This window comes from Sarcophilus harrisii, chromosome 1 (assembly GCF_902635505.1).
Source record: "Sarcophilus harrisii chromosome 1, mSarHar1.11, whole genome shotgun sequence".
NCBI classification, from domain to species: Eukaryota; Metazoa; Chordata; class Mammalia; order Dasyuromorphia; family Dasyuridae; genus Sarcophilus; species Sarcophilus harrisii.
The window spans coordinates 458,545,458-458,564,779 of record NC_045426.1 but is presented as its reverse complement, the minus strand read 5'-3'; the positions used below and the strand labels follow the sequence as shown (position 1 = coordinate 458,564,779).

The following is a 19,322-nucleotide window of genomic DNA, read 5'->3' as shown; positions in this document are numbered from 1 at the left end:
AACAGAAGTAGAAGAAATTTTGAAGAGGTGGCAAGAATGAAGCAATTGGGTCACTCTAGTACTTTTGCCAAGAAAATCTCATAGGCAATTTTAAAATGATAAAAGATAATGAAATCAGAAGGTGATTTCTTCTGATTTTTGAAGTGAAATCTGAAGCTTTCAGAATTTTCAATTCTGATGCTAGAAACGACTTTTGAGAGTCCCTTGGACAGCAAGAAGATCAAATCTGTGAATACTAAAAGAAATTAATTCATATTATTTATTAAAATAGTACTGAAGCTGAAACTTAAGTACTTTGGCCACACAGTGAGAGAGCTGGACTCATTGGGAAAAATTCTAATGCTAGGAAAGATTGAAGACAAAAGGAGGAAGGAGACAGCAGAGAATGAGATGGATCAATAATGAACATAAGCTTGGATGGACTTCCATACTCTGATTTTATGAAAAGACATCTCCAAAACCCAAAGAAAGCTCCAAAATTTTCAAATTAAAGATACAAATAAGTAAAAAAATACCAAATATAGAACTTTATATTATAGATTGAAATTTATATTAAATAAGAGGGCTGAGTTGTTCTCTTCTTTTGAGGTATTCTTGCACAGCAGGAATGGTGGAAATAGTACATCTTAATTACCTGAAATTATTTTTCAGAAGCCTGATTAACATTTCTAGAGCTTTCTAATCTAATTGCTCAATTGCTACAATTAAAAAAAAAACACTAAAAATTCTATTTAAGTGGCATTTCTATGATCACAAGATTTACAGTAAAACTGAAAAAAAAAAAGGCTTTGGAATTGTGGGCTAAGCTCTTAATTTCACAACTGGTAAGAGTTCAGATCTGAACTTAGATCTTCTGATTCCACATGCAATGCTTGTGCCCCCACTATGCCAAACTGCTCCCCAATTATAATAAAACAATATGATCACTTCCTCTATTGTTTAATATTACTTTTATAATAATATCGTACTTTTGTTAAGACTAATTTATATAAGAGAAATGGACACTATTTCCAAATTCTTGTGCTTCTGTATTAACTAAAAATATTAACTCATCCAAAAGTCAAAATTAATTAAAGCCTGATGCAGGTAGGGACACACACACACACACACACACACACACACACACAATTAGCTATACATGAAACATTTCCACTTTTTTTCTTTTTCATTAGCAATGTGAACAGCTCCACATAAGTTCATAAATGATGTGAATGAGTATATAACATTCTGTCATGCTTCAGCTAAAGTGTTTCAATGTGCAACACATCTGAAATACAATTTCCCTGAGATGAATTCCTCCTTTCATTTCCTTATCTTTCTGGGCTGAGGAAATAACTTCACACATCAAAAGTCAGATTCCAAACTTAGTTGGATTTCTACAACCAAACTATTTGGACTGTACTCTCATAGGTTAGTTTGTCATTACTTTTTTCCTATTGTTGAACTTCTTTATAAATTCTGTGGAATTGGGATTTGATTTTATGTTGTTTCAGTAACTACAGGAATATTTCTTTGAAGTATATTCCAACGACGTATTTGCCTGCAATAAAGATCAGCCTTGTCACATCTAACATTGACATAACTTACTCAAGAATAATGTGCAATAATTTCTCTTAATATTTCCTGAGGTCTAACAATTATGTAATTTTCTAAAAATTAATAGAAAATTCAGTTTAAAAAATTCAAAAATGGACATTACTATCTGTCTTCACTAAAAAAACTTTCACATTCTAAACTTCACATTTTCAAAAACTGCATTTGGTAGAAATTATTATTTCAAATAATTACCATGAAGAAATTCCCCAGGATTTGAATTAGTAAAGCCTCTCCTATAGTTTCTCTTAAGATACGGTATTATTGAACATCTTGAGAAATGCTAAGAAGATAATCTTCAGAGTTCATTATAAAATCTCTCCACTCTTGGCAAAGGTCCTCCATGGAACATGTTTCACCACCATACTCTAGGGGTAGAATATCTGGAAAATGCTGGGATAAGCTTTCTTTATAATTGCTTCCATGCATATGAATCTGAAAGAAACAGTAGTTTTAGAAAATGTCTTTCTCCTCTTTTTTCAACATATAAGAAATACATAAACGCCTATTTCCATCTGAAAGTCTACAATGTAGGACAAGAATGCTTTAACATTGAAATATATGAAATTGAGTTTGGATATCATATTATATTAAGGAATGCATCTTTACTCATTTTCTATTTTTTTAAAATATATATCAGTATCAATACAGAATGTTACAACACTCAATTTTGAACCTACTTTGACTCTGACATCAATCTTTACTGAAGCTAAGTTTGAAACACATGAACATTCATTAGTAATACCAACTCTGGAATTCCTACAACCATTTTCAAGGTTATAATTTGGGGGAAAGGGAATAGATAGGTTGAGGAGGAACCTTTTCCCTTCTAAAAAAAAAAAAAAAAGAAAAGATACTCTAAAATTCAACATTTTCTGAATTTCACTTTCTGATATACAAGTGATTCTTAGCAAAGTAACTATTGAAGGATGATCATAAATAATTGTAATCATGCAAGTTCATGCAAATAGTATGCACACATTTTAGCTATATTGTGCGGAAAATAATGTTTTTGTACCTTTAATCCTTAGAGTCAATTAGAAAGGAAGAGAAAAATATCATCACTGGTTAAAAATCTGAAATCCCTCAATTTTATAAATCTTCAAAATTCATCTTGGGTATTAAAAATATTATTATGAAAGAACTGAAAATCCAATGCCAGGTTAATTTAATTGTAAGAATAATCTTCTCCTCAAATCTCAAACATATTGACCAGTTCTCTGTGTTCTTAAATCATTTTTAAATATTAAAAATCAGATTGATTGGTAGAAGTTGGCTCAGGAAGGCCTAAGAAAACTAACAGGGATATTGTTGAATGACTCAGAGACAGAAAACTAGTTGTTATTTTTCCTTCCTATTTTGAGTCTTTCATAGCAGTTTTTACCCACTGGGATATTTTCTTTGATTAACCATCTTTTGGGGGCTTTTATTCTGCTCAGCTTTAGCTCATTAAGACTATATAATGATCTTCAGGTATATAAAAAATTACAAATATGATAGTAAATAATTACTTCCCAGTTCCCCCCCCCCCAAAAAAAAAATATATATATATATATATATAATTTCAGAAAGAAGGATTTTAGGAAATTACAATGAATATTTTTAAACATCGAAATGCTGAGTATCCTATAAGACATCACCTTCCAATGTTATGGCAGTTAAATTCCAATTTAACATCTGAACATAGGACAGCATAATATTAAGTTATATTACTATACATCTTTCTAGTGCAATGGGAAGAATAGAACTGAATTCTTTCAGAAAGAAAGAATAGGACTTGGCTTGGAATTCAGCTTTGCTCTTACTTGCCACTAACTAATAGCAAATTACTTAATTATCCTGCACCTCATTTTCCTCATCAGTAAAAGGAGGAAGTAGTACTAAATAATTTCTGGTTTTAGTTCCAAAACAATGTAATTATGATTGCAAAGGTATTTTAGAGGTTTTTTAAAAGCAGCTATGACCACTAAGAATTTTTTGGATATTGAACTGCCTAATCATGTAGGAATCCAGGCTTTCCTATCACTAACCATTTTGACTGTATTTTGGCCTTCTTTGACCTCCTCACCTTTGAACTCTGCCCTGGAGACAATGGCCTTTGATAAGGTGAAATTTCACCTTATCTTCCCTGGAATCAGGCCTCTTTATCACTTTAAAAAAATTTTAAACCAGATCACTGACTTTTTTTAGTGACCAGATAACTAATTTTTTTAAGTTTATGACAAAGATTTTTCTCAATTTTTTTCTTCTAATTTTCTACAATCAGTATATTTAATTCTATTTTTGTCTGTTTGTTGAACTGCTAAGATTTTCCTTCTTTTCTGCAAATGAGACAGATATAACTCATCACTGCCTTCTAATGTTTATGAAAAATCAACATTAGCTGACTTCAATATATTTATTAATTATAAAACTGATAGCTATATAAAATGTCAATGTTTACAATGTTTACAAAGCACTTTCTACATATCATCTCATTCTGGAATTTACAACAAATCTGATTTTTACAGCAAAGATGTTATATTAGTTACCCTCATTTTATGGATAAATACACCAAATCTGAGGGAGTTGTTAAGTGACTTCAGTTTCAACACAGTATAATCTAGGTGCCTAAAATCCTTACAGAGACTATGAAAAACCATAACTTGCATATCACCAAAAAAAAATTCTAAAATATTACTCACCCGTTGCTTAATTTTTTCAGTCAGAAAAGGTTTAATCAGAGAAAAGACAGTATGGAAGATTATAGGCTCATTTATCAAATGGATACCACGAACTTTTAAGGGAAAAGAGTCCTTTAAAAAAAATTTAAATGCGTCAGCAAAAAAGCAAAAAATAAATATTAACACAATTTTATTACAAATAAGTTACAAGTGAAGTATGGTTTTAGTAAATACATTATATCCAAAGCCAAATCAGAGCTACAATTTTTTTTAAAAAAGGTTCATTCATTATAAAAGTTTGATTTACAGATAAAAATAAGCAAATACACAGGCAAGGAATTAAGAGTATCCAGTTCAACTTGGGGGGGAATCATAAAATCTACATGGATAAGTAATAAAACTTCCCCTCACACCAATTATATACACAGCTTATAATTAGTTTGGACAAAGTTTGTCATTACTCATTTTGGACATTGGCATGAACGGGGCAGGCAAGTAATGCAGTAAAAAGAACCCAGGGCCTAGGGTCGGAAAAACTGAATTCAAATTTGGTCTCAGACATTTACTAGTTGTGTGATCCTGAACTAGTCATTTATTCTTTTTTTGCTCTCATTATTTTGTCTTAATCCACTGGAGAAGGAAATGGTAAACCACTCTAGTATCTTTAGCAAGAAACCCCCATAGGCAGAAGTCTATGCAGTTATGTAGAATTAGACCAACTGAAAAACTGAATAACAATAATTAAATAAAGTATTAGCACCAGATTTTCAAATCTGACATACATATGCACATACTTTATAATATGTATCCCTCAAATCAGCTTTTGACTTTTTTTTTTTAGAGAGGCAATTGGGTTAAGTGATTTGTCTAGGGTCACACATATAGTAAGTGTTAAGTGTCTGAGGCTGGATTTGAACTTAAATCCTCTTGATTTCAAGGATGGTACTCCATCCACTGCACCATGTAATTGCCCCAATCTACTAATTCCACAAATATTCAGTGCCTCTTGTGCCAATGTGCTAGGTTCCAAATATGAAAGAAATGATCCTGTCCATAGCCTACTAAACAGTTTTTCTTAAAGTTATGATGTTTGAGTTATTATGTGCATCTTTGTATATGTTGATTTCTTTTGATTTTACAGAATCATCCATTGTTTTCTTGGGACTCATTTATATGGCACAAAATTTACAAACCTTAATGAAGTAAGTGTAAGAATATTTTAAAGATCCAGGGGGTGAAAGCTCATAGTCTGGGCTTTTGTGCTACACATAAGCTTCAGTTAAGGTCAAGACAAATGACTTGATTGAATATATTGCACCAATGGTTAAAGCTTCCCAATTCACTTTATTTCACTTCATTATATATGAAATAATTACTAGATAGAGTAAGCAGATTCTGAAAAAAAAAGGCCATTTTTTATTTGTTTGGATCAATATAGCGTAGTGACTAGAGTAAACCTAACCTCTTTAAGTCTGGGTTTTCCTATCTGTAAAATAGAGATAATAGTAACTATAGTATTCATTTACTTTTCTTAAAAGAGGCCATTTTTAAACTTGCCTTCTACTAAATTCAGCCCAAGGTTAGTCACAAATGTCACTAAATGTGAAATCCAATACCTAAAATTTAAAATTTTGGATTAAACTTACTGTTAGCACAGCAGCAATCTTCTTGGAAACAGATGGACTGATTTGAAAGGCATGAGAAAACTGCCATCCTTCCAGATCAAAGATAGCTTTAATTCCATTCCGTTGTGTATCTACTTCCTTAACAATGAGCTCTGATGTGATAAGACTTACACGAAATACATCATAAGCTGTGAAAACTTTTGGGTCCCAATGTGCTGAAAATAAAACATATATGATAGAACTAAGGAGGTCTTAAATCACACGCCAAAAAGATGTTGAACAAGTTTTTCAAAGACAACTACCAAGAAAAGATGCAGGCAGAAAGGATAAGCTAAAATAAGCACAAAGATGATAAGCCTATGCAAGGTATCTTATGTTACTAACACTGGCCTCCTTTTGTTCCTCAGACAAAACATTCCCTCTCCTAGCTCCAGGCATTGGCCCTGGCTATTCCAAATCCTTGGAATGTTTTCCCCTCTTTTTCTGTCTTCCTGCTTCTTTCAAATCCTAGAAAAAAATCCCATTTTCTGAAATAAACATTTCCCAGTCCTCCTTATTGCTAGTGCCTTTTCACTGATAATTCTCACCAATTTATTCTGGCCAGATCTTGTTATATATAGCTCTTTTCACGTTGTCCTTCCCCTTTAAACTTTGAACTCTTTGAGAATAGAGACTGTTTTTGAATTTCTTTTTCTCCCCCGTATTTAGCACAATGCCTAGCACATAGCAGGCACTTAAATATTTACTGACAGACTAATTTGTGAATAGCTTAGCAGGATTCATGGGTAAGGTTCCATAGAGGAGTGGAGCATATTGCATCAACAGCGGACCACAGGAATAGTACCTTTATTTCAATCCTGAAGATATTTCATAAATGTCAGCTCAAGCTCGCAGGCTTTTGCACTTAAAAGAAAGCTAAGTTATTAGCAAGTAAAAATTTCAATAATAATAGAAAAACCAATTTACCTTCTAATACTATCCTTCAGATTGTAAGGAACATATTTACTGCAACAATGGCAAAGGTGAAAAGGACTAGATGAATAGAAGTTAGCATACTGTGCCTGGGTAATGTTTTAGTTGAGATCCCTGATTTGAATCTCCAGATTCCCTGGTGACCTCAGGAAAACACTCCTGGTACACACACACACCTAATACATACAGAGCTGGTAGTGAAGGTAAGTATAGCATGAGGTAAAATCAAAATACTCAACCTTGAGGGCTGCAGGCATAGAGTTAATAGTCTGTAGGAGAATTTTGGTACATCATTTAAAAAAACATCCCTTCACATTTGGCCCATTAAAATGTTCTGAAACAGGTTTTAGTGCCTTTACCTAGGGATTATCTCCTATTTACTCTGTATCTCATATGTATATTTATTTACCCATTGCCTTTCCTATTAGAATGTGAGCTCCCTGAAGAGAGTGTTTATTTTCCTCCTTCTTTGCATTCCCAGCACTTAGCACAGTGCTTGGCTCATAATGAACACTTAATTTGTGTGTTTTAATTACTTTTCTTCTGATTCTTCCTTCAATCAAAAATGTTTTTTTTTTTTGTGGAAGATACTGTTCCCCATTTGTTTTCTACCCTAATAAGATAAGAAAAAGAAAATTTTTCTTTCACGTATTCTTTTGTTAGAATTTGCTTCAACATTTCAAAGATCAATAATTTTGTGAAAAAACTTACAAAAGTTGGTAGATGGTCTTCAGACACTGTAATAGCCATCATTCTGTGATAAACATCTCTAAACATAATGTAACCAAAGTCTATCACCAGGTCTGTCCCTGCAGCATATCTAGCTGGCTAGGTCCTCTTCAACTGTCTTCCATGGACAGATCCTTCAAGAATCCAGGTTCTTTCCACACTACGTTGAAGTATAATTTTTTAGGTATATATTCCATCTACAGAATTTCAGATTTGGAAAAGTCCTTAAAAACCACAAATGCTCACTCTCCCATGAACAAAAGCCCTATTTACAGAAAAAGTATTCACATAGTAACATGCATGGTCAGGGTACATATGTGAAGTAGAAACTCATGCCTCATAATACAGCTCATGCTGAAAAAAATAAAAAATCCCCACTACAACATACCCACCTGTGCTTGAAGACCTTCAATGAGGGGGGACACATTCTTTCCTGAGGCAGCATCTACCACTTCTGGATAGGTCTAATTTTAGGAATTTTTCTTTTTATAATCAAACTTTAGTTTGTTTCTTTGCAATTTCCACTCATTGATCCTATTTCTGCCCTGTAGTGCCAAACAAAACAAATATAATCCTTCCACAGGATAGCCTTTCAAATGTATTTCATAAACAGCTATCATGTTTCCCTCCCTCCCTCCTCCCAAACTTTTCTTTTCCCAGGCTAATACTCAGCTCCTTTGACCAATCTTCATATGACATGACTTAGGATCCTTTAATATTCTGAATTTTTGTTAGTTTGTCAATGTTCTTCCTAAAATTTGATACCCAGAATTAAACCCCAAACTCTAGATGTGCTTCTGACTAAGTCAGAATACAGTGGGTCTATCTTCTCCTTATTCTTGGAATCTACACCTCTCTAAATGGCACAGTAGATAGAGTACTAGGCAGGGAGTCAGAACCTTCTTGTGTTCAAATTTGGCCTCAGATACTTACTAGCTGTGTGACCCTGGGCAAATCACTTAACCTCAGTTTTCTTATATGTGAAATGAGCTGGAAAAGAAAATGGTAAACCTATCTAGTATTTCTGCCAAGAAAACCCCAAATGGGGACATAAAGAATCAGACACAACTGAACAACAGATCCCAAGATCACACACAGTCCGTTGTTAATTCCTATAGAATTAATTCCTAGATCTCCAGGTGAATTGGTGTCTAGACATATTTTCCCCATACTGAAAATCTAAATCTGATTTGTCAAACCCAGGTATAAAGTTTTACATTTTTGACAATTAATTTCCATTTTAGTCAGAGTAGAGTAATATAGATTGAGATCTGGAAAGGTTCTGAGAAGCCATCTGAGTGAACTTCCTCATTTTACAGATGAGGAAACTGAGGGGAAGGTAGATGACACAGAAGATAGAGCAGTGGCCCTGAAGTCAGGAGCTGAGTTCAAATCCAGCCTCAGACACTTAACCCTGGGCAAGTCATTTAACCCCAATTGCTTTGCCCCCCAAAAAAAAGAAAGAAAGAAAAAGGCATCATAAATGAGGCAACTAAGGTTCAGGGAGATTAAGCAACTTGCTTATTAAGGATTCAGTCACCATAACAATTGAACCCAGAACTTGATTCCAGTTAGTACCTTTTCCATTATTCCATTCTGCCTCAAGATTCAGTCCAACATTCAAGGTTGTTCAAATCTTATCAGACCTTAATTCTGTCATCAAATATTAGTTACCCCTTTCAGATTTCTGTTACCACATTTGATAAACATAATATCTTTATTATGTATTTTTATATTATGTAATAATTTATTTAAGACATTGAAAAAAAGTTTAAAAGCACAAATCCCTTGGGCATTCCATTAGAGAACTCTTGCAAGTCAATGTAAAAGCAGCGATGGTTATTCTTTGAGTTCAAGCAATATGGTGACTGTGAGGCAGTTAGATGGGCCTGGAATCAAGAAGACTTAAGTTCAAATTTGGCCTCAGATACTTATTAGCTGTGTGACCCTGAGCAAGTAACCAAACCTCTATTTTCCTTATTCCCCTGCAGAAGGAAATGGCAAATCACTCTAGTTATCTTTGCCAAGAAAATCCCACATACCCTATTGTGTGCTATGGTCCATGGGGTCATAAAGAGTCAGACATGACTAAACAACAAATTTGGTGATTGAACTATCATTTAGTTCACTTCCTAAAATTCTTTCATAAAAAGATTATGAGAAAACTTCATAAAATATTTTAGTAAAATCAATATATGGAAAATAAAAATGCATACATGATATTCCTCTGTCAGTTCTGTCAAAAAAAGGAAATAAGGTGAACATTGCATGATCTGTTCTTGATGAGGACATGCTACCTCTTTATTATTACTATTTAACTTTGTAGACATTAATTAACCATCTCTAAATGAACACATTTTCTAGAATTTTGCCAAGAATCAAAGTAAAACACCTTGGCTTGTAATTTTCGGCTTCTGGTCTTTTGAAGAGAGTAAGACAGACAAACAGACAGGCAGAGACAGAGAGAAACAGAAATAGAGAGAGAGAAAGAATGAGAGAGAGAGAGAGAGAGAGAGAGAGAGAGAGAGAGAGAGAGAGAGAAGCCATTAAAACAGTATTTGAACTTTTCTAGTCCTTCAAGTGCCTCTCTATTTTTCAGTAACTTTAAAATATCACCAAGGCTAGTTCATCAATCACAGTCACCATTTCTTTTAGTACCTGAAGATGTAGTTCATCTGGGCCAAGTGATCTGAACTCATCAAGGTCAAGTAGGTGCTCTCTTATGATCTTATTCATCTTGGACATCAACTCCCTATCAGCCCCCAAAATGCTTTTTTCCTTCCTTTCTAGTCCAAAGGTCCTTTTCCTTGGCAGAGAAAACAGAAGTAATTATAAGAACTGGGCAGGTCTGCTTTTTCTCTGTTGTTAAATTAAAGATATCATCTACCCCTGGAAGTAGCCCAATCCTTTCTTTGAACTTCTTTTCTCCAAGATATCTTTAACACCTGTGAGCAATTCCCCTCTTCCAAACTCATGGGTGGTGCACTAGGCAATGGCTATCAATTTCAAGATAAAGCTCATATCTGTATCCTTAAAAAATTGCTTGGGAGCCCACATTAATGTGTTTACATATAATAGCCACAAGACAAACTTAAGTCAAGGAGAAGTTATTGAACAAAATGTCCTGGTTAAAAAAAAAAAAAGGTAGCAATAGATTATCTTATAAACCTGGGGTGCATTTTCCCATGAAGAAAAACAATTTCTGTGGGAAGAGGTTACCCAAGTGTAACATGCATTTTCAAGGTATGCATATGAAGGAACAACCCATGCTTCAAATGTTAGCCCACTGATATTTTCTAGTGATTTCATCATGCTTCCAGATGCTGGCAAGGACCTGCCTGGTTGGATGCTGCTGTGCTGGATGTTAGACCAAGAGTCTCATCTCTCCCTGCCCTACCCCCACTCTTCCATTTCTTTCAGCTTCTGGCTCTCTCCATTTAAGGAAAAAATCTGCCCAACTGTAACGTCTTAGCTTAAAGTCTATAGGATTCTCTCCTCCCTCTCCTCCCCCCTCCGTGTTCTTCTAGAAAGGGTAGAAACACTTGTGTGGAAACTAGTGCACAATTTCTCTAGCCTTCTTCCCACAGAGCTTTGGCGACTGAAACTTCTCATCTGCCCAGTAAAAGACTGCCAGCCCCAAGCTCCAAGCTCTTAGAACCAAGAACAGGGCTCTAGAAGGGAGTCAATATCATTCTTTTATTTAGACTTCTTTCTTGGCAAAGGCTTTGAGTCTTTATCAGACATCACCCTGGTTAAGGGTGAGCAATCAATCTATCCCTATTCCAAAAGCGGATCGATACATAAAGCAAGGGCCACTAGATGGGCAATATTGCAGCGTGCCCAACGAAATCAGGAAGACTGCACTTTGGGAAAGCAAATGGGACCTCAGACACTAGCTGTGTGACACCGTGCTCGTCACTTAACCCTGCTTTTCTCAGTTTCCTCATCTGTTAATAAGAGCTGGGAGAGAAAAGGGCAAATAGCTGCAGTATCTTTGCCAAATGTGACTCCAAATAGGGTCACAAATGGTAGCACACGACTGAACAACAAGAATATCCAATAGGGAATGGTGATTTTTCTCAATACCACCAGCCAGTTTGGGGATCAAGGTCTTCCTAGTTGTTATATTCTAAGTCTCTTTCTTCCATCCATATTATTGAGTGATCAAGAAAAGCAATACCAACTAAGCCTAAGGGGCAAGTCTGGTTCCATCACACTAATTGATGTTTTGATATAGCTGCAGCCAGATAGAACACAGAGTATGCATTTACATAGCTTAAGCTTTATATTTATATACATTAAAGCTATTATATTTATATATAAATATATATAAAAGCTATTATATTTATATACATAGTTTTAATATCCCATCTTCTATATGAGATTTTTGAAAATCTATATTCTATTGTTCTGTATACATGCCAGACTCTTTAGCTAAAAGAAGTGTTTGTCTTTGAAATTCCTACCTGCTAATAGTCTAGAATTCTTTCCATTGTCTTTTATTTAATTTTTCCTTTGGATCCTTTGAAATCTATTCTCCCCAAATCTCAAATACATAGCAAATTATGCCCAGTTTTCCTCTCTTTTATCACAAATTCTCAGACACAGCAGTCCCATTCTTTCCCATTCCAGTTCCATTGTTGTCTTTCATCCTTGAAGAAGACCAAAATGTTATCACTATGTTAGAGTCGAGTTTCAGTATGTCTGACTGTGGCTGAGCACATCAATACAACTTGGAATACCCTGCCACAGGGTATAGTCCCTATGGACATGTGGGCTGGCTTCTTTAGCTTTGCACATCCCTCACGTGTCTTCTGAGCTAATTCAATTCTGCTTTGCTCATAAAGCGCCTTCTCTGATGAGGGCACACCATGGAGGGCGGTCCTATGTATCCCATGTCATACGATCAATTCTCAAGTTCTTGAGAGACTGTGGGAGTGTCTTTGTGTTACTCTTTCTGACCACCTTGTGAGCGTCTGCCCTGGGAGTTGTTCATAAAATAATCTTTTTTGGCAAGCATACATTTGGCCAGCTCAACGGAGTTGTGCTTCCTACACTAGAGCTGAAATACTTTTCAGTTGAGTTCAAGATGGTTTCTTATTCTGCTGGGTGATCTTCAGAATGTTTCTAAGACAATTCAAATGGAGGTAATTCAGTTTCCTGACATGATGCTGGTATATAAGCATCCAAGTCTCACAGATATATAACAATGAAGTCAGTACAACAGCTCTGTAGAACTTTATTTTAATAGTCAATCTAATACTTCTCCTGTCCCACATTTCAATCTATTATCAATGTGGACATCCCTAGAAAATATACTGCCAGGGTAAATGAACTTATCCACAACATTCAAATTTTCCCCATTGGCTGTAATTGATGGTTCTACATATGGATGGTGTGATGCTGGATGATGGAGGACCCGTGTTTTCTTGGTATTATTAGGCCAAAATTAGCACAAACAACAGAGAATTGATCCAAATTTTGTTGTATCTCAGCTTCAGAGGCTGTATTGGGTGCACAATCATCTGCAAACAAAAATATCAGCACCAAAACTCCCTCCTCTTTAGTTTTGGTTTGTAGCCTTTCCAAGTTGAAGAATTTATCACCAAAGGAGTAGTTAATTTTGAAGCTAGATAGTGCTTGAAATCAGGAAGATTTGAATTCAAAACTGTCTTCAAACACTTACTAGTTGTGTGATCCTAGACAAGGTCACTTAACCCCTATTTGCCTCAATTCCTCATCTGTAAAATGGGGCACACTGGGGAAGGAAATGGAAAACTACTTTAGCATCTTTGTCAAGAAAACTCCACAGACAAAAGTCTATGGCTTCACATAGACATGACTTAACAACATCTTGTGAAAACTGAAATGATCATTAAGGCAACTCAACAAGCTACTCTGCTTTTGATAGAAACAGAATTTCAACACATATATTGAGTAAATTAAATCCTTTATTACTATTATATCGTATTTCAATAACAAGTTTATGGTCAACTGCATAAATACCTAGCTTGTTACCCTTTTTTTCCCAGATGTTCTATAATATACTCTTAAGACAAAATGAAATATTCCATTGATCTTCATCCAAAGGCTTTTCACCATCCTTATGATTTCTGATTCCTGAATTTCCTCATATGATTATTTTTCATTAATACATACACAATACTATTCCATTCTCCTCTACTTTTTTTTTTAACCTAATCCTGTTTACTTTAAATAAGATACACTCATCCAGAACCAAATTGTAGTCATGGGTTTCATCCCACCAAGTCTTATTGATGTTTATGAAGTCAAATACAATTGCTTGTGTTCAGATATCAAAGTCACCTTTATTTGCATGTAGATCTTTAAGGCCATGAATTTTGCTACTCACTATTTCTTGGTCTTATATTTGCCCTTGTGAAATTCTGGGTGCTTCAATATCTTTTCTCCCTTCTTTGTATCTACACTTTATAAGATATAGCTTGGAAGAGATAAAACAAAAAGCAGTTTAGTCCTTCCCCCTTAACCATTTTAGCTTAAAGCTCCTTTGATGAGATTTACAAGATACCAGACAAATATGTTCTTTTATTTTTCAAGATAATACTTAAAGGCTTTATTCTTAATAGCATACATTAGAGAATAGATGCCAGTAACATAACCTTGGTAATCCTCTGTTCAATGTATATTATAATTCATTGGAATAGGAATTTTTCTGAGGGGCATTACATTTATTTAACATTTTATTAATAATGAATAGTTGAGCCACTTATGACAGAGCTACAGGGAAACAGATCAAAATTCTTTAGCATGGGTCTTTGTGAACATATGTTCAGAAAATAAAAACTGTGCAAATAGTTAAAAAATTAGAGAACCATGATTTCAAAGTCTATTCATGTTAAGAATAGAATGGATAAAAGGAAATGTTTTACTTAAAAAAAAAATTACTAACAGACATTGCTAAATGCTGATTATATACAAAGCAATAAATATGTTCTAATAAAGGTAACCCTGAAAAGTAGTGGAAAAATGAAGGGGAATATGAAAGTCTCCCACATATGTGCAAGCAAAATATATTCTTAGTAGCCTTTGTCAGGTATACACCATCTCTAGCTAGGAGTCTGTTAGTCCAAATTTTAAGCCTTATCCTGAAACCAAATCCATTCCCAGACACCAACTTCTTAAAGCTGACAGTATCTGTGAATTTACCTTACCAGTTTCCTCCTCTTCAAGAAGAGACTCAATTTATGTTTTTTTTTCCTTTTTTCAAATGTATTCTTCCCTTCTTCCTCTCTTCTATTCTGTGGCAGATTAGAATTTTCTACCTCTCTTGATACCTTTACTTATTTCTTTTTATAACAAAGGGTTTTTTTTTCCTTTTAGAAACTCTTCACTGTCACTGATTATTTGGAAGATGTAAAGACATTCCATGATCCAAAAAAGTTCCTTGAGTCACTTCTTAAAAGAAAGGGATGGATTCAAGGTATAGAATAGGGTCAAAGTGCTTGGACTGCATTGCATGTATAAGATGGCATTTAATTATCAACTCATGTGAATTAATCATATAATGTGATTACCTAAAAAACTAATGGAATCTTACACTGACTTAAAAGTCTCACTGTATACCATAAAAGTCAGATACCTGAAATATTGTACTCAGTTCTGAATACCAACAAGAAAGGAGCTGCAATGCTTTAGAAGTAATGGTTATGATGCTGAGGCAATATGAAGCCTTATCATATGAGAATGGGTTAAACAAATTAGGGGCATTTAACCTAGGGAACAAACTTCAGAGACACATGATAGCTCCCTTCCAAGTATTTGAAGTGCTTTTACCAGGCAAAAAAGGGGAGAATCGATTATTTCTGACTCATTCAAAAGGGAAAACTAGGACCAATGAGTAAATAGAAACTGCAACGTTGAACATTTTAGTTCAATTTAAGAAAGGATTTCTTAACAAGTGACTTTGAAAATGAGATATGCTATTTCATAAAATAATAAGTACCCTATCACTGGTGGTACTGAAGTAGAAGTTGGGTGATTAATTTTCGGGGTTGATACAAGAATTATTTTTATTGCCCTAGAATGAAATGTGGACCATAAAGGTAATTGGTAAACTCCTTTCCAATTCTAGGATTTTCTGAGTTAGACCTTCAGAGGGAGCCTCAAGAAAAGTGAAGGTAAATTCTGTCTTCCCAGTTTGGTTTCAACTATGCACAACTATTAGGAAAAAGAAAGCCAGTTATAAGGTACCAACCTACACATCACAAGAAATGATAAAGGTTTTTCCCATAAATTTCTTTTGGCCTTTGAACTGTCAGAAGGGAGAAGAAATAGAAGAGAAAAAGGGAGAAAAGGGGGAAAAAAAGGAGGGGGAAGGAGAGGGGATGAGGGGATGAGAAGAGAAAAAGAAGGGAAGGAGCGAGAGGAGAGAAACAAAGACAGATAGCAAAGGCAAGCAGTAAAAAGAAAAATGAAATAGAGAATAGGAAAAGCAGATGAAGTAAAGATAAAGAGTATAAGATTGTAGATTTAGAGCTGGAAAGAGTTGTAGAAGCCATCTATCCCAATCCTTCATTTTACAGATGAAGAAACTGAGCCCCAGAGAAGTGAAACATGTTGCTTGAGATCAAAGATGTAGTAAGTAGTACTGCAAGGATTTGAATACAGGTCCAATTTGAGGAATTTAGCCAAGGTGTATGTTGTGAGAACTCTTAAAAGTGCCACTAAAAAACACTGTGGGTTTAACCCACATGGGTTACCCCCTATACCAATGCACTTCCCAAAGCCGTCCACTACTTTGTTCTTTGCCTCTAAAAATTATATTCTAAATATTCTGTTATTGTTTGATTTCTTATTAACTACTTGTAAACTTCTAGATGTCTGCTTCTACCTTTTCTTTCATCTTCTTTCTTAGGACCTTTTATATCTCCTCCTCTTTTATTTTTCCTTCTTTCCTCTATATGTCTTAAAATTGATGCTGTTTATGGTGGGTAACATTGAAAGTTGAAATCACAGGTTCTTGACCTATTGACATAATGATGAAAGCAGCCTTTATATTCTCAATTTTCAGAATCATAGTGAATTTCTGAATCCCTGTTAATATTATAAGACTAAAGGCAAGATGCTCTTTTATGCTTTCAGAAAAAATTAATGTTGATGATGTTCTATTTTATTACTTACCAATTCTATAAATAAGAACTCTGCTTCCAGTTGGGTCCCTGGATCTCAGGACCCCATGGTAACCAGAATTCAAAAGGCCAAGGATAGTTGTAGGACGGAGATCTGCAGTTATTTCAGGACATTCCTCTCTCCATTTGTGATAGTTTTTCATTAACTGAAAAGAAAGTGTACCTTCAGATGACCTTTAGTAAATAGAAAATACTTAGAAAATTTTGAAAAAGGTAAGAATTATGCAATAAGATATCTGTTTCTGTTGTGCAATAGTTAGCACATAAGCCTTTGAAACAAGTTATTTCTTTTGCTCTTTTGTTTTTTGGATATTATGCCAGCAGAGGGCAAGCTTCAACAGGTTCTGTTGAGTTGGAAAAGTGTGTACAAGCCTGAGACACTTCCTTTTTTTGTCTGTTGCTTGAATGGAAACATCACCTGAAAGTGAAAAAAAAAACAACCAATCTGCTAAAGCATGAAGGGATTGGGAAAGACAATGGGAGAGGGTTTATCCATATCTTTAAAATCACAGATCTTTTGAAATAGTAATAAGGTATTATTCTAAGAGTATTTTCTCCTTGGCAGAATATAAGAAACAAAAGCAAAATGAATTTTTAAAAGCCTTCAAAAATTTCATAAATTTTGTCAAAAGGATACTGTGATAAATATATATCTATTACTTCTTTCTTACTAGTAACATATTTTGTTAAATAAATTAAAACATATATACAGTAAGATTTTGTTGCTGAGGAACAAAATGTCCTATATTTTAAACTGCTGTGAATTAGGTATTTGATTTGTTTAATCTCCTAATAACTAACCTAAGCTTGTCTGAAAGCCAAATAAAAGCTGATTTTATTTTCATTCTTACAGAGGGAAAAATGAACCTTCTAAGGTAGTAACAAAAACACCAAAGAATGGCTACATTTCCTTTTTTTCTCTGTTCCCTAAACATATGCATAACATTCTCAATTCCAATCTCAGAAATACAAAATAAAACCCAAACCCAAACCAAAACACACTTCCTCAGCCCAGTCCAATTAAGTCCCATGAAAAACTTTAAGTATAATATCCTTGGATGGAGACTTTTGAAATTAGAGTTCAGAAAAATATTTCTCTAGCAGGTATCTAACTTTCCTCATTAACTGCCTCCCCCCTCCTCTATCCCTAATAAATTCAACAGCATGGTAAATAACCTCTAGCTAATCCAAATGAGTAAGTAATCAATAGAATTTTCTTTGTAAAGGGCTAAATCTGTTATTTGAGCTTACAATAATTAGTCTTAGTAAACTTTTAAGGGATTTAAAAATATTGCTGGTAATGAATGCCTACCAAAATCTTTTATTTCCTCCTCAAACTTTGATAAGAAACAATACATGAGTAAACATGACACTGTGATGTTTGGCAAAAGGGAAAAAAAAAAGTTCAAGCACAGCTGGACAAGAGACTCAGAAGTCTAGCAGACAAAGTAATCCTAAGAGTATAAAGCTTTAAAAAGCCTTTCAATCAATTGTGTAATAATAAAGATGTGATTTTACATGGAATATGATTTAAATTTGCTAATTCCCCTCTGATATCCTCATTGTGGATGCCTTTTATGTTCATATAGATTATTCTGATAAACAACAACAAAAAAAAAAACCTCAACAACTTTATATAAATAATGTGACAGAATTGTTCGAGTCAGTTAATTAGGTACTGCTGTCAATGACTGATCAATCAGTAAACATTTATTACAAGTCTGCTATCTATCAGTCACTGTGCTAAGTGCTGGAAGGCACAAAAAGAGATTAGACAATCCCTGCCCTTAAGAAGCTCACAAACTAATTTAAATCATATCCTATGTAAAAGTCACAACTTTATCTTTACACTGTTATGCCACAGTTTCCTTTAATTGTTCTGTCTCAGTTCCCTGAATTGTTCTGCCTCAGTCCCCGTGATGGCAACTCTCTTCCTTACCATTAGGACTGACATAAATTAGGGCTGGGACCCCTGTCCATTAGCATTCCATAGAGCTATAAAATGCAAATGGTTTACTTAGAGATAGGTAGGGATATCTCCTATCTCAGACTCAGTGGTTCCTACATCCTCCCCAACTTATCAGAATTTATGATCCTTCCTTACCCCTAACCTGTCAGAGCTGAATTGATGATCCATTCCTGGAAGTTCCCACTCAGCAGTGCTCTCCCCCAACCTGCTTTGTTCCCCTTACTGCTGGAGTCCTATAAGAATCCCTGGAATCCATCATTCGCTGCTGGATGCTTTGAGACATGAGTCTAATTCACCTACTGAGGGGTAACATGGATCCTGTTTTGACCCTAGCTCAATCTCTCCCTCTAAATAAAATATTTAATACATTGCTGCACTCACTATACATTCATATGATTTCTAACTTTAAGCTAACCTAATAAGCATTGCTATTTACCCTGAGTATCTCCCCTCCCATCCAACTCACATATGCCTTTGTCCTTTGAAGAACAAAGACAATTAAATAAGCTAACTTATAACACGAGAGACAACAGAAATAAAGAAATAAATTAATGAATTAACAAACAAGTAACACAGTTAAAGAAAGACACATTTAGAGTCT

General features: G+C 34.6%; 2 protein-coding genes across 2 annotated transcripts in view; both read right to left on the bottom strand.

Annotated features, from left to right (window-relative positions):
• Positions 1-1,838, bottom strand: part of GGH (gamma-glutamyl hydrolase) — a 39,992-nt gene extending 38,154 nt beyond the window's left edge. Inside the window, exon 1 of the mRNA XM_023495993.2 lies at positions 1,789-1,838. The gene's annotated coding sequence lies outside the window, so the exon portion shown is untranslated. The remainder of the gene's footprint in view (positions 1-1,788) is intronic.
• TTPA (alpha tocopherol transfer protein) overlaps positions 1,784-19,322 on the bottom strand; it is a 40,734-nt gene continuing 23,195 nt past the window's right edge. The window contains exons 2-5 of the mRNA XM_003759744.4: positions 16,745-16,898; positions 5,903-6,096; positions 4,278-4,388; positions 1,784-2,028 (exon numbers count right to left, since the gene is read on the bottom strand). Coding sequence (XP_003759792.1) covers positions 1,855-2,028; positions 4,278-4,388; positions 5,903-6,096; positions 16,745-16,898 — 633 coding nt within the window. The 3' untranslated portion in view covers positions 1,784-1,854. The remainder of the gene's footprint in view (positions 2,029-4,277; positions 4,389-5,902; positions 6,097-16,744; positions 16,899-19,322) is intronic.